The sequence below is a fragment of the Salmo salar genome, chromosome ssa01 (assembly GCF_905237065.1).
Source record: "Salmo salar chromosome ssa01, Ssal_v3.1, whole genome shotgun sequence".
Taxonomy (NCBI): domain Eukaryota; kingdom Metazoa; phylum Chordata; class Actinopteri; order Salmoniformes; family Salmonidae; genus Salmo; species Salmo salar.
Window position 1 is genome coordinate 84931175 of NC_059442.1, and position 16063 is coordinate 84947237.

Below are 16063 nucleotides of genomic sequence, written 5' to 3' on the forward strand. Positions count from 1 at the left end.
TTGGTGTATGTAAACTTCTGACCCACTGGAATTGTGATACCGTGAATTATAAGTGAAATAATCTGTCTGTAAACAATTGTTGGAAAAATGACTTGTGTCATGCACAAAGTCCTAACCGACTTACCAAAACTATAGTTTGTTAACAAGAAATTTGTGGAGTGGTTGAAAAACAAGTTTTAATGACTCCAACCTAAGTGTATGTAAACTTCCGACTTCAACTGTATTTAATTGCTTCAAAATGTTCCTCCTCTGTAAATTTGGACTGTGATTCTGCCTTTAACACCACTCTGGGTGTGCGTCCCAAATGGGCACTACTTTTGACCAGAGCCATATGGGCCCTGATCAAAAGTAGTGCAGTATATAGGGAATAGGGTGCCATTTGGGACCCACACTGAGAATCTTAATTCAATAAACTACAAACAGAGATTAAGCACTGATCATTTTACACATCATTATGGACAAATGTTGAAGTGCAAATGTTTTCTACAGTATACAGTAGAGTGTTGGCAGGAACAGAAAGACATGTGTGACACAGTGCTGCCTATTTATTGGAAATCAGTCAAATATAATATATATAAAAGCCCCAAAACTATTTTATTTCCAGTGAAAAGTGCATCAACATGTAGTCAAAATCAGAAATCTAATTGCCTTGTGCAGACAGAGCTTATTAAGAAATTGACATTTCGTCAGTATAAAAGGGTTGACTTTTAGTGTCTCAGTGATCTTTGTAGCATATTTGTAGTATAATGTTGACCTGTCTTCATATTCACTTTTTCTCCTGTTTCTTTGTGTGCAGTTTCTTATCCAACGCTCTGAGTTGTTTTAGGAATCCTGTATTTGGAAAGATCCACCTGTGCTCTTTGACCTTTGTGATGGCATCTAGCAAGGAGTAGTGGTGATGGATCATCAAGTAGGCCAGCACCAGAGAAGCAGACCTACTCACACCTACAGCACAGTGGACCAGGATCCTGGCTGTGGACGGGAGAAAAAAACAAGTTTCATTAAATGTATTTGGGTAAAAACATATACAGCAAGATGTACATTCTATTCCCAGAAGATAGCACTTCAAAGTATTAATTAAAGTGGTCCATCTGATCAAAAAACATTCCTTACGCCAGGACACTTCAACAGGTGACTCTCTAGGAAAATAAAGGAAAAGGAGAATTCTGTTTCTGCATAGATCTGATTATTTAATTAACAGGGTATACAGGAAGGCTTACATTTTGGCGTAAAACTGATATTGTGAGACATACTTTATGGGACAGTTTTCCGAGAGACAGATTAAGAATAAGCCTCTGAGTCCAAGACTATGTTTAATCTGTGTTTGTGAAACCGGCCCTATATGCAAAATCGAATGACTGTAAAATACTAAATCCGATGGCTATGCTTGCCTACCATCTGCTGTGTTCAGTGCATCTTGGATGTAATCGGCAGAGGAATAGAAATAAAGTGAAATGTCAAACGATGGTGAATCTTCAGCAGGCACTCCATGGTAGTCCACTGTTGACCCATAGAAAGCGTGGCTCCCTAGGCAGTGCTGCCTCCCATGGGCAGCATTCAGGACATGAGTGATTCCAAGCTTCCATATGCTGTATCGATCATTGGCTACAGACCTGCAGTAAAAAAACTGAATCTCATTTCTTTCATAGTATGTTCTTCCGAAATTCCTTGTAAACATTGAGAGAAACATTGTAAAATAATTGCAATAAGCTGTGTAATAATAAAATCTCATTTAGCAGAGTCTTTTATCCAAAGTGGCTTACAATCATGCGTGCATACATTTTTCCACATATTGGTGGTCCCAGAAGTCAAACCCACTATACTGCCTTTGCAAGCCCATGCTCTACCAACTAAGCTACAAATAAGATTATTATTCACATGCAATTCAGTTAGCTTGTGAAGGGTAATTTGTGAAGGAATAATACTGCATGACTTACATGTCCCCAATGAAAAGGTTAGTCCAAACCTCATCCACTGGGTTGCCAAATCTTTTGCCACCAAAGAGAATCTTCACCAAGTCCTTCACAGATGGAGTGTCAGAGGAGGAACCACATCCTTCCTGAACAGTTGTTGTTGTTGACACCTTGGACATGACTGTCCTCTCAGTGCTGGACAATGGACACAATTTCCTACAATGCTATCATATCAATGGTATGACTTGCCTGAGTCCAATGTTCCCTCTAACTGTGCGTGCACGGTCACGCAGCTCCTCTGACACACAGAAGAATTGCCAGCCAACAGAGACGCAGAATGAACTTCACTAGAGTTGCCCCATTAGTTTACACTATCTTCCCATAAACATATCAACGTTTCTCTTAAAATGTGGGAATTGTGATCGAATCAACATAATATCAGTTCCTTTCAATGCAACAAAACAAATCGAACTTTACAAGATCGAGTCGTGGTAGGTATTGTGCATCAGAGGATAATTACTCTGACAAGCGGTCTTTCAAAGCACAGAGCCACGTATACACATTTCTTGATTATTTGCTAGTTAGCAAGTTATTATAGTTAGTTATTATAGCTTATTTTGGTCAGCAATGTGGGGGTGATTGCTTCCTAGTTCCATTTCTAGGCTTCGTTGATATGCACGTTAGGTAAGGATCTTTTTTTGTCTTAAAGAGGCAGTGTTGTATTTTGAGACAGGCATGAATATGCAAAGAGGCCAGTAGGCAGAGGGTAGCCTGCATTTCTGTCTGATTCTCTGTATGGTAATAACAATGATAATAATGAATTGTATTTTGTAAAATGGTTTCTTGCATCATACAACACAATACAACACAATGTTCAGTCACCTATTTGGACAATGGTGTTTACAAGAAAATATGTATCTGGTAACTTGAGCTTTCGGACAGTTAGAAATCTGTCCTACAGGTTATATTAGAAGGATGAGTGGCTTAAAAGGTGAATGTGAAGCCCTTTTATAATGAAGAGGAAAACCGGCCTTTTGCGAAGTCTAATGACAGTAAAATACTAAATGGGATGGCTATGCTTACCTACCATCTGCTGTGTTTAGTGCATCCTGGATGTAGTTGGCAGAGGAATAGAAATACGGTGAAATGTCAAAAGATGGTGAATCATCAGCAGGCACTCCATGGTAGTCCACTGTTGACTCGTATAAAACATGGCTCCATAGGCAGTGCTGCCTCCTATGGGCAGCATTCAAGACATGAGTGATTCCAAGTTTCCATAGGCTGTATTGGCCATTGGGGTGCCAGGACAGAGAAGAGCTTGGACTGGGCTGAGTGGGAGCTGTCCTCCCGTAAGGGTGGGAGGGCCAAGAGACCTGAGGTGGCAGAACGGAGTGTTCGGGTTGGGGTGTAGGGTTTGAGCATAGCCTGGAGGTAGGGAGGGGCAGTTCCTCTTGCTGTTCTGTAGGTAAGCACCATGGTCTTGTAGTGGATGCGAGCTTCGACTGGAAGCCAGTGGAGTCTGCGGAGGAGTGGGGTGACATGAGATAACTTGGGAAGGTTGAAAAATAGGGGGGCTGCAGCATTCTGGATAAATTGCAGGGGTTTGATGGCACAAGTTGGGAGCCCAGCCAACATTGAGTTGCAGTAGTCCAGACCGGAGAGGACAAGTGCCTGGATTAGGACCTGCGCCGCTTCCTGTGTGAGGTAGGGTCGTACTCTATGGATGTTGTAGAGCATGAACCTGCAGGACCAGGTCACTACTTTGATGTTTGCAGAGAACGACAGGGTGTTGTCCAGGGTCACGCCAAGGTTCTTTGTACTCTGGTAGGGAGACACTGTGGAGTAGTCCATCGTAATGGAGAGGTCTTTGAGCAGGCATGCCTTCCCCGGGAGGAAGAGCAGTTCCGTCTTGTCGAGGTTGAGCTTGAGGTGGTTGGCAGACGTCCAAGTTGAGATATCTGCCAGGCACGCAGAGATGTGTGTCGCCACTGAGGGAAGGTGAAAAGTAGTTGAGTGTCATCCGCATAGCAATGATAGGAGAGACCATGTGAGGATATAACGGAGCCGAGGGACTTGGTGTATAGAGAGAAGAGGAGAGGGCCTAGAACCGAGCCCTGGTGGACACCGAGCCATGGTGCAGACACAGATCCTCTCCTCGTCACCTGGTGGGAGCGGCTTGCCAGGTAGGATGCAATCCAAGAGTGTGCAGCACCTGAGACGCCCAGCCCTGAGATGGTGGAGAGGAATATCTGATGGTTCACGGTGTCGAAGGCAGCGGATAGATCTAGGAGGATGAGAACAGAGGAGTGCCATTCATCCTCCGCAATCACCTCATGTTTCAGAATGTTTTTTAAAAAAATGGATTGATTTAGAGTTAGACAAACTTAGATTTTTTTTGGCATGGACATATACAGGGTGCTACCTGAAACAACATAACCTTCACTCCAAATCAAAACACCAAACCTACAACCTGATTTTGGACGGAATTAAGGCTCGGCACAAGCATACTCAGGCTGACTGTCTCGTTCAGGCAAATGAGAAATAAGTGCACTCAGGCTATCCGGAAGGCCAAAGTTAGTTACTTTAAGGAGCAGTTCTCTCTCTGTGGGTCTAACCCCAAGAAGTTCTGGAAAACGGTTAAATTCCTGGAGAATAAACCCTCCTCCTCACAGCTGCTGATGTTGATGGTGTGGTTGTTACTGACAAGAAACATATGGTTGAGCTCTTTAATCACCACTTCATTAAGTCAGGATTCCTATTTGACTCAGCCATGCCTCCTTGCCCGTCTACCATTTCCTCATCTCCCACTCCTTCTAATGCAACTATCCCGATGCTTCCCCCCCTCTCTTTCCCCTGCCCCGCTACAAATTTTCTCCCTGCAGGCAGTCACTGAGTCCGAGGTGCTAAAGGAGCTCCTGAAACTTGACCCCCAAAAAACATCTGGGTCATATGGTTTAGACCCTTTCTTCTTTTAGGTTGCTGCCCCTATCATCGCCAAGCCTGTCTCCGACGTTTTTAACCTGTCTCTCCTTTCTGGGAAGGTTCCCATTGTTTGGAAGGCAGCCACGGTTCATCCTTTATTTAAAGGGGGAGATCAAGCTGATCCTAACTGTTATAGGCCTATTTCTATTTTGCCCTGTTTATCAAAAGTGTTGGGAAAACTTGTCAATAATCAACTGACTGGATTTCTTGATGTCTGTAGTATGCTCTCTGGTATGCAATCTGGTTTCCGCTCAGGTTATGAATGTGTCACTGCAACCTTAAAGGTCCTCAATGATGTCACCATTGACCTTGATTCTAAACAATGTTGTGCTGCTATTTTTATTGACTTGGCCAAAGCTTTTGATACCGTAGACCATTCCATTCTTGTGGGCCGGCTAAGGAGTATTGGTGTCTCTGAGGGGTCTTTGGCTTGGTTTGCTAACTACCTCTCTCAAAGAGTGCAGTGTATAAAGTCAGTAAATCTGCTGTCTCAGCCACTACCCCAAGGCTCAATCCTAGGCCCCAGGCTCTTCTCAATTTACATCAACAACATAGCTCAGGCAGTAGGAAGCTCTCTCATCCATTTATATGCAGATGATACAGTCTTGTACTCAGCTGGCCCCTCCCCGGATTTTGTGTTAAATGCTCTACAACAAAGCGTCATTTGTGTCCAACAAGCTTTCTCTACCCTTAACCTTGTTCTGATCACCTCCAAAACAAAGGTCATGTGGTTTGGTGAGAAGAATGCCCCTCTCCCCACAGGTGTGATTACTACGTCTAAGGGTTAGGAGCTTGAGGTAGTCACCTCATACAAGTACTTGGGAGTATGGCTAGATGGAACACTGTCCTTCTCTCAGCACATATCGAAGCTGCAGGCTAAAGTTAAATCTAGACTTGGTTTCCTCTATCGTAATCGCTCCTCTTTCACCCCAGCTGCCAAACTAAACCTGATTCAGATGACCATGCTAGATTACGGAGACGTAATTTTAGATCGGCAGGTAAGGGTGCTCTCGAGCGGCTAGATGTTCTTTATCATTCGGCCATCAGATTTGCCACCAATGCTCCTTATAGGACACATCACCGCACTGTACTCTTCTGTAAACTGGTCATCGCTGTATACCCATCGCAAGATCCACTGGTTGATGCTTATTTATAAAACCCTCTTAGGCCTCACTCCCATTTATCTGAGATATCTACTGCAGCCCTCATCCTCCACATACAACACCCATTCTGCCAGTCACATTCTGTTAAAGGTAAACAAAGCACACACAAAGACTCAATCAGAACACTCTTACTGACACTTGTGGCTGCTTTGCTTGATGTATTGTTGCTTCTACCTTCTTGCCCTTTGTGCTGTTGTCTGTGCCCAATAATGTTTGTAACATGTTTTGTGCTGCTACCATGTTGTGTTGCTACCATGTTGTTGTCATGTTGTGTTGCTACCATGCTGTGTTGTCATGTGTTTCTGCCTTGCTATGTTGTTGTCTTGGGTCTCTCTTTATGTAGGGTTGTGTTGTCTCTGTTGTCGTGATGTGTGTTTTGTCCTATATTTATATTTGATTTATTTATCCCAGCCCCGTCCCTGCAGGAGGCCTTTTGCCTTTTGGTTGGCTGTCATTGTAAATAAGAATTTGTTCTTAATTGACTTGCCTAGTTAAATAAATGTTATATAAAAAATAAAATAAATAAAATGTTGCAGGGATCTGTACACAATTCCTGGAAGCTGAAAATGTCCAAGTTCTTCCATGGCCTGCATACTCAACAGACATATCACCCATTGAGCATGTTTGGGATGCTCTCGATCGACGTGTACGACAGTGTGTTCCATTTCCCGCCAATATCGAGCAACTTCGCACTCCCATTGAAGAGGAGAGGGAGAACGTTTCACAGACTGCAATCAACAGCCTGATCAACTCTATGGGGAAGGAGATGTGTCGCGCTGCATGAGGCAAATGGTGGTCACACCAGATACAGACTGGTTTTCTGATCCACGCCCCTACCATTTTTTTTAAAGTTATCTGTGACCAACAGATGCATATCTGAATTCCCAGTGATGTGAAATTCATAGATTAGGGCCTAATGAATTTATTTCAATTGACTGATTTCCTTATATGAACTGTAACTCAGTCAAATCATTGAAATTGTTGCATGACCCGTTTGTATTTGTACACATATAAAACATTAATGGACATTTAGCTAGCTTGCTGTTGCTAGCTAATTTGTCATGGGAGATAAACATGGGTTGTTATTTTGCCTGATATGCATATGTTACTTTTTTACTTCGTAGAATTTTGACCCATTTTGAGTCACACAAAATTGTGCGTTCTATACTCTGATAATTAATCCACAGATAAAAGGCGAAACCTAGTTTGTTTTCTTTGATTAATCTCTCCTCGTTCATTCTTGTTCTTCAGTGGATTTTATATGGCGGTTTATATGGCAACCAACTTTAAGGTGCATTACCATCACCAACTGGACTGGAGTGTGGACCTTGTTCGTTTTTCAATCACCGAAGTAGGTATATGCTTGGAAAAAACAATGAGTAGATGGGAGAGGTGGGACTTTCAGCGCACCAAGGATCTAAAATAGAACCAAGTTCTCTTTTAGCGACTGGCTATGCAGACGCCGTGAGCAGTTTGGATGAAATGAGTGAATAATATGTATGTGTAAATGTATTTTGCAACGCTCACACACGCAATGCAGGTGGTCTGGTCAGCATGTTAAGCTTTAAATTAATGGTCCAGTGAAAATCTCACTTTTAAAAGTTAATATTCTGTCTACTCATATCCCAAAAATGTTGTTGACTAGTCCTATACTCGTATTTCTGGCCAAAGCATAAATTGGAGAAAAAACACATCAAAAACCCCACCTCAAACTTGAATCTCAAAAAGACCATTTCAAAAAAGGCTTGCTATTTCCTCATAGAACATGATGTCATCTCCATGAGGAGGATGACCTGGCCAATCAGTGGTCTAGAGCAGGGTTTCCGGAACTCGGTCAATAAAATGGTCTCAAGGGGTGGTGAGCGTCATTGGAGTTTACACGTTTGCTTTTGCCTTGATATGATGATTGTAAGTAGAAAAAAATTATTTGGGAAAAAATTATTTGAATTTCTGATGTCACTATTTGTTTGTTTTGACCTCGGAGGTAGCTTGGGAGCTTTTCTATTTCACAAAATGTCACCTGTTGACTAGATGGTGGCCCTAAAGGTCTTGTAGAATTCTTATAAAGACTACATATGTTTTCCAAGATGGCGTAGTAGTCGGACGTCTTTGTCCTGTCGTGTCCCTTGTCTTTTTATATATTTTTCTTCGCATATCTTTTAAAAATATTTTCCTAAACCTCAACTTCAAAATACTCTCCTGCAACCCGCCTCACCCAATGTGGCGTGGATCTTTTTTTTTTTTTCTAAAGTATTTCTATTTACTTCGGATCTGGAATCCCTCAACTGAAGCTAGCCAGCTAACTAGCTACCAGCTATCAGTCAGCAAACCACTGCTAGCGGTCATCAGCTAACCTTTAGCTCGGAAAGCTCTCGCCAGTTCATACAACGTGACTCAAACCCGAGCATAGCGGACCTATTTTTCTCTCCATATCCCCGGATTCCTACCGCAAACTCTGAACCTTTTCATCTGGATCTTCGCAACTAGCTAACTGCAATCCCGGGTGACTACTCCTGGCTAGCGTTTCCATCCCGGAGCAAGCACCAATTAGCCTGAAGCTAGCCCGGCTAGGGCTCCTGGGCTACCACCGAAGCCCATTCCTGGGCTATCATATCCGGACCCCTTCTACTGCCGGTACAGGGCACGGAACCCCGCCAATCCTCTACGACTGGAATACTGAAATAATCTACCCGAGGACTCCAACAGGCCCCTCAGGCGTGACGTCCGCTAAAGTCCCATTCTGCTAACCATGGCCTGCTAGCTATCTAGAGCTACTTGGTAACCCTACAAATCCACGACTGGTCTATCGACGTCACCGCACGAGGAGGAAAAAACAGACTTTCCTCCATCGCGATGACCCTCAAAGGCCCTTCTGCTAACTTGATAGCCCCGGTCTGCTAACTGCTAGCTTGCTAGCCCCGGTCTGCTAACTGCTAGCTTGCTAGCCCCGGTCTGCTAACTGATAGCTTGCTAGCCCCGGTCTGCTAACTGCTTGCTTGCTAACCCCGGCCTGCTAACTGCTAGCTTGTTAGCCCCGACCTGCTAACTGTCTGAATCGCCGTGTCCCCAGCCAGCCCAACCACTCACCCGACCCATATGAGCACTTGGCTACGCATGCCTCTCTCTAATATCAATATGCCTCGTCCATTACTGTCCTGGTTAGTGATTACTGTCTTATTTCACTGTAGAGCCTCTAGCCCTGCTCAATATGCCTGAACCAACCATGTTGTTCCACCTCCTACATATGCGATGACATCACCTGGTTTAAACTATATCTCTCTCGGCATTACTCAATGCCTAGGTTTACCTCCAATGTACTCACATCCTACCTTACCTTTGTCTGTGCACTATGCCTTGAATCTATGCTATCATGCCCAGAAACCTGCTCCTTTTACTCTCTGTTCCGAACGTGCTAGACGGCCAGTTCGTATAGCCTTTAGCCGTACCCTTATCCTACTTCTCCTCTGTTCCTCTGGTGATGTAGAGGTTAATCCAGGTCCTGCAGTGCCTAGCTCCACTCCCACTCCCCAGGTGCTCTCATTTGTTGACTTCTGTAACCGTGAAAGCCTTGGTTTCATGCATGTTAACATTAGAAGCCTACTCCCTAAGTTTGTTTTACTCACTGCTTTAGCACACTCTGCCAACCCGGATGTCTTAGCCGTGTCTGGATCCTGGCTTAGAAATCCACCAAAAACCCTGAAATCTCCATCCCTAACTATAACATTTTCCGCCAAGATAGAACTGCCAAAGGGGGAGGTGTTGCAATGTACTGCAAAGATAGCCTGCAGAGTTCTGTCTTACTATCCAGGTCTATGCCCAAACAATTCGAGCTTCTACTTCTAAAAATTCACCTTTCCAGAAACAAGTCTCTCACCGTTGCCGCTTGCTATAGACCATCCTCTGCTCCCAGCTGTGCCCTCGACACCATATGTGAATTGATTGCCCCCCATCTATCTTCTGAGCTCATGCAACTAGGTGACCTAAACTGGGACATGCTTAACACCCCGGCCATCCTAGAATCTGAGCTAGATGTCCTCAATCTCACACAAATTATCAATGAACCTACCAGGTACAACCCCAAATCCGTAAACACGGGCACCCTCATAGATATAATCCTAACTAACTTGCCCTCCAAATACACCACTGCTGTTTTCAATCAAGATCTCAGCGATCACTGCCTCATTGCCTGCATCCGTAATGGGTCTGCGATCAAACGACCACCCCTCATCACTGTCAAATGCTCCCTAAAACACTTCGGCAAGCAGGCCTTTCTAATCGACCTGGCCGGGGTATCCTGGAATGACATTGACCTCATCCCGTCAGTAGAGGATGCCTGGTTATTCTTTAAAAGTGCCTTCCTCACCATCTTAAACAAGCATGCCCCATTCAAAAAATGTAGAACCAGGAATAGATATAGTCCTTGGTTCACTCCAGACCTGTCTGCCCTTGACCAGCACAAAAACATCCTGTGGCGTTCTGCATTAGCATCGAATAGCCCCCATGATATGCAACATTTCAGGGAAGTTAGGAACAAATATACACAGGCAGTTTGGAAAGCTAAGGTTAGCTTTTTCAAACAGAAATTTGCATCCTGTAGCACAAACTCAAAAACGTTCTGGGACACTGTAAAGTCCATGGAGAATAAGAGCACTTCCTCCCAGCTGCCCACTGCTCTGAGGCTAGGAAACACTGTTACCACCAATAAATCCACTATAATTGAGAATTTCAATAAGCATTTCTCTACGGCTGGCCATGCTTTCCACCTGGCTACCCCTACCCTGGTCAACTACCCGGCACCCTCCACAGCAACCTGCCCAAGCCCCCACCATTTCTCCTTCACCCAAATCCAGATAGCTTATGTTCTGAAAGAGCTCTGGACCCCTACAAATCAGCCGAGCTAGACAATCTCGACCCTCTCTTTCTAAAATGATCTGCCGAAATTGTTGCAACCCCTATTACTAGCCTGTTCAACCTCTCTTTTGTATCGTCTGAGATTCCCAAAGAGTGGAAAGCTGCTGCGGTCATCCCCCTCTTCAAAGGGGGTGACACTCTAGACCCAAACTGCTACAGACCTATATCTATCCTACCCTGTCTTTCTAAGGTCTTCGAAAGCCAAGTTAACAAACAGATCACCAACCATTTCGAATCCCACCGTACCTTCTCCGCTATGCAATCTAGTTTCAGAGCTGGTCATGGGTGCACCTCAGCCACGCTCAAGGTCCTAAACGATATCATAACCGCCATCGATAAGAGACATTACTGTGCAGCTGTATTCATCGACCTGACCAAGGCTTTCGACTATGTCAATCACCACATTCTTATTGGCAGACTCGACAGCCTTGGTTTCTCAAATGATTGCCTCGCCTGGTTTACCAACTACTTCTCTGATAGAGTTCAGTGTGTCAAATTGGAGGGCCTGTTGTCCGGACCTCTGGCAGTCTCTATGGGGGTGCCACAGGGTTCAATTCTCGGGCCGACTCTCTTCTCTGTATACATCAATGATGTCGCTCTTGCTGCTGGTGATTTCCTGATCCACCTCTACGCAGACGACACCATTCTGTATACTTCTGGCCCCTCTTTGGACACTGTGTTAACTAACCTCCAAACGAGCTTCATTGCCATACAACACTCCTTCCGTGGCCTCCAACTGCTCTTAAACGCTAGTAAAACCAAATGCATGCTTTTCAACCGTTCGCTGCCCGCACCCGCCCACCCAACTAGCATCACTGCCCTGGACAGTTCTAACCTAGAATATATGGACAACTACAAATACCTATGTGTCTGGCTGGACTGTAAACTTTCCCTCCAGACTCATATTAAATATCTCCAATCCAAAATCAAATCTAGAATCGGCTTTCTATTTCGCATCAAAGCCTCCTTCACTCACGCCGCCAAACTTACCCTGGTAAAATTGACTATCCTACCGATCCTCGACTTCGGTGATGTCATCTACAAAATAGCTTCCAATACTCTACTCAGCAAACTGGATGCAGTCTATCACAGTGCCATCCGTTTAGTTACCAAAGCCTCTTATACCACCCACCACTGCGACCTGTATGCTCTAGTTGGCTGGCCCTCACTACATATTCGTCGCCAGACCCACTGGCTCCAGGTCATCTATAAGTCTATGCTAGGTAAAGCTCCGCCTTATCTCAGCTCACTGGTCACGATAACAACACCCACCCGTAGCACGCGCACCAGCAGGTATATCTCATTGGTCATCCCCAAAGCCAACACCTCTTTTGGCCGCCTTTCCTTCCAGTTCTCTGCTGCCAGTGACTGGAACGAATTGCAAAAATTGCTGAAGCTGGAGACTTATATTTCCCTCACTAACTTTAAACATCATCTATCTGAGTACCTAACCGATCGCTGCAGCTGTACATAGTCCATCTGTAAATAGCCCACCCAATCTACTACCTCATCCCCATATTGTTTTTATTTACTTTTCTGGTCTTTTGCACTCCAGTATCTCTACTTGCACATCATCATCTGCTCATTTATCACTCCAGTGTTAATCTGCTAAATTGTAATTACTTCGCTACTATGACCTATTTATTGCCTACCTCCTCACGCCATTTGCACACACTGTATATAGACTTTCTTTTTTCTATTGTGTTATTGACTGTACGCTTGTCTATTCCATGTGTAATTCTGTGTTGTTTGTGTCGCACTGCTTTGCTTTATCTTGGCCAGGTCAAGGTTGTAAATGAGAACTTGTTCTCAACTAGCTTACCTGGTTAAATAAAGGTGAAATAAAAAATAAAAATGTATTATGACAATACATTACATATCTCATAATGCCTTCTTTTGAGGCCTAGCTTTACAGTCTACATCAAGCCTGGAAGTAGGGTTGCAAAATGCTGGTAACTTTCCCCAAATTCCAAGATTTAAAAAAATATATAAACGACCCAGTTTATAAAAGCCATTATAAACTGGGTGGTTCAAGCCCTGAATGCCGATTGGCTGACAGGCGTAGTATATCAGACCGTATACCACGGGTATGACAAAACATTGCTTTTACTGCTCTAGTTTAATTTGTAACCAGTTTATAATAGCAATAAGGCACCTCAGGTGTTTTCTGGTATATTGCCAATATACCAACACTAAGGGCTGTATCCAGGCACTCCGCATTGCATCATGCGTAAGAACAGCCCTTAGCCATGGTATATTGGCCATATACTGTACCAAAACCCCTCATGCTTTATTGCTTAAATTTAACAACTTGTTAGGCTATATTGCAAGTAGCCTAGTGTATAATTGTTTCTCCAAATCCCTCCTTCCCACTATTGCGTACAATGTACAGCCAAAATATTAGGCCTAACTGGCAGCGGTAGACTACATCCGTGTCAGTGTGCATCTTTCTCTGTTTTCTTCCTACCTGGACTGCACCACTGTCCTCTGCTGTAGCGGCAGCAGCGCTGGTCTGTCATTTCTCACAGACACAGCACTTGGACCAGCAGAACTTTTAGCAAATAAGTTGGTTAACTTCAGACATTTAGCAGTGTCGGTCTCAAGAGACCTTTTTTTGGTCTATAATTTTTTCGGCACCACCTTTCCGTTTTCTGTTCTGACTGAGTGACTGACAGAGAGTCAGTGGATCTCACTCTCTTTGAGCCGGGCCGGCCCATCTTGGAAGGGGGCTGGACATTGCCACTGATCAGCCAAATACTCAATATACTGTCAAACCCCTTGACTTATTCCACAGTTTCCTGTGTTACAGCCTGAATTCACAATGGGTTTTTTTTTAAACTCACCCATCTACACACAATAACCCTTAATGACAGTGGTTATTTTATGTGCACATTTATTGAAAATTAAATACAGAATTAGCTCATTTACTTAAGTATTCACACCCCTGAGTCAATACTTTGTAGAAGGACCTTTGGCAACGATTACAGGCTGTGAGTCTTTCTGGGTAAATCTAAGAACCTTCCACACCTGGATTGTGCAATATTTGCCCATATATTATTTTCAAAATTCTTCAAGCTTTGTCAAATTGTTTGTTGATCATTGCTAGGCAACCATTTTTAGGACTTGCCATAGATTTTCAAGTAGTTTTAAGTCTAAACTGTAACTCAGACACTCAGGAACATTCAATGTCTTCTTGGTAAGCAACTCCAATGTAGATTTCGCCTTGGGTTTTAGGTTGTCTTGCTAAAGATGAATTCATCACCCAGTGTTTGGTGGAAAGCAGACTTAACCAGGCTTTCCTCTAGGATTTTGCCTGAGCTTAGCTCCATTCCGTTTATTTTTTATCCTGAAAAACTCCCCACACATAAACGATCACAACGGTACCCATAACATGATGCAGCCACCACTCTGCTTGAAAATATGGAGATTGGTACTCAGTATGTATTGTATTGGATTTGCCCCAAACATAACACTTTGTATTCAGGACAAAAAGTGAATTGCTTTGCCAACTTTTTTGCAGTATTACTTTAGTGCCTTGTTGCAAACAGGAAGCATGTTTTGGAATATGTTTTATTCTGTACAGGCTTCCTTTGTTTCACCCTGTCATTTAGGTTAGTATTGTGGAGTAACTAGAATGTTGATCCATCCTCAGTTCTATCACAGCCATTAAACTAACTGTTTTAAAGTCACCATTGGCCTCATGGTGAAATCCCTGAGCGGTTTCCTTCCTCTCCGGCAACTGAGTTAGGAAGGACGCCTGTATATTTGTAGTGACTGGATGTATTGATACACCATCCAAAGTGTAATTAATATCTTCACCATGCTCAAAGGGATATGCAATGCCTGCTTTTTCACTCATCTACCTTCTTTGCGATGCATTGGAAAACCTCCTTGGTATTTGTGGTTGAATCAGTGTTTGAAATTCACTACTTGACTGATGGACCTTACAGATAATTGTATATGTGGGGTACAGAGATGAGGAAGTCATTCAAAAATCATGGTGAACATGTATGTGACTTAAGTGTGTTACACATTTTGTGTTACAGCCTGAATTTAAAATTGATTAAATTGAGATTTTTTTGTCACTGGCCTCCACACAATACCCCACGCCAAAGTGGAATTATGTTTTTTGAAATGTATACAAATTAATTTAAAAAAAGCTGAAATGTCTTGAGTCAATAAGTATTCAACTCCTTTGTTTTCGCAAGCCTAAATAAGTTCAAGAGTAAAAATGTGCTTAAGTCACATACGTGTTCAACATGATTTTTGAATGACTTCCTCATCTCTGTACCCCACACATACAATTATCTGTAAGGTCCCTCAGTCAAGGGGTGTGAATAATTTCTGAAGGCACTGTATATATATAAAAAAGTCAATATCAACCAGCCCACCCCAATAAAAGATGGTCCTGCAATTCTGACATTTGCCAGACGCCAAATCTGACCATGCCGCGATGGATCGCATGGCTGTCCATTTGTGATCAGTTTTAATAGGCACAATCTTGTGTTTACTAATTTAGTTACAACACCCCGGCATTTTCTCTCTCACACATAATTGCAGTGGGCCTACAAAGAAATGTGCGTTCTGGTCACAACAGTCTATTTTGTTTTGCAAACAGTCATGGAGTTAAATTAAGTTAAGCTGCAGTGACTGTTACCCAATTTTGACCTTTGCTTAGGCAACACATCACATTAGGAATTGTAGTTGGTTAGCCTGAAAATGCTTTATTATAAAGGTGATTTTTTTCTTCCAACCCTGCAGTCAGCACCCCCTACTCAAAACATCTTCCCACGGCTATGGTCATATGTGGTAAATATCACCTTCCCACTTGGTTTTGAACAAAGCATTTCAATCAAGCTGGGGTTGTAATTGTTGGCTGTGAGTCATAGTTATAGGGGAATGTCAGTGAAGAAAAGGACTAGGATAGAGTGTAAGCTAGGTTCAGGACTGATTCTGATACCATGGTCAGAGTGTTAATCAAGAGATGGAGCAGGAATCCAGGTTTAGGGGTATTTATTACACAGAGTTGAACACAGGAATGAACAGAGGCACATGGGGAGGGTTTGGAACCGAGGTAGAGTTTGGAACAATGTG

The 16063-nt window shown here is 43.3% G+C and overlaps 1 protein-coding gene across 1 annotated transcript; it reads right to left on the reverse strand.

Annotated features, from left to right (window-relative positions):
- Nucleotides 1-575: 575 nt before the first annotated feature.
- Nucleotides 576-2586, reverse strand: LOC106613484 (dual specificity protein phosphatase 13). The gene is made up of 3 exons (XM_014215766.2): nucleotides 1938-2586; nucleotides 1396-1613; nucleotides 576-972 (listed from the first exon to the last, which is right to left on the reverse strand). Exons 1-3 carry the CDS (start codon nucleotides 2090-2092, stop codon nucleotides 767-769), a joined length of 579 nt encoding a protein of 192 aa, XP_014071241.1. The 5' UTR covers nucleotides 2093-2586; the 3' UTR covers nucleotides 576-766.
- Between the last annotated feature and the right edge of the window lie 13477 nt (nucleotides 2587-16063).

Coding starts and splice junctions, on each gene's coding strand:
- LOC106613484 (XM_014215766.2), bottom strand. CDS start 2,092: ATGTCCAAGGTGTCAACAACAACAACTGTTCAGGAAGGATGTGGTTCC. Junction 1,614..1,937: donor AACCTTTTCATTGGGGACAT/GTAAGTCATGCA, acceptor TTTTTACTGCAG/GTCTGTAGCCAATGATCGAT. Junction 973..1,395: donor TGCACTGAACACAGCAGATG/GTAGGCAAGCAT, acceptor TCCCGTCCACAG/CCAGGATCCTGGTCCACTGT.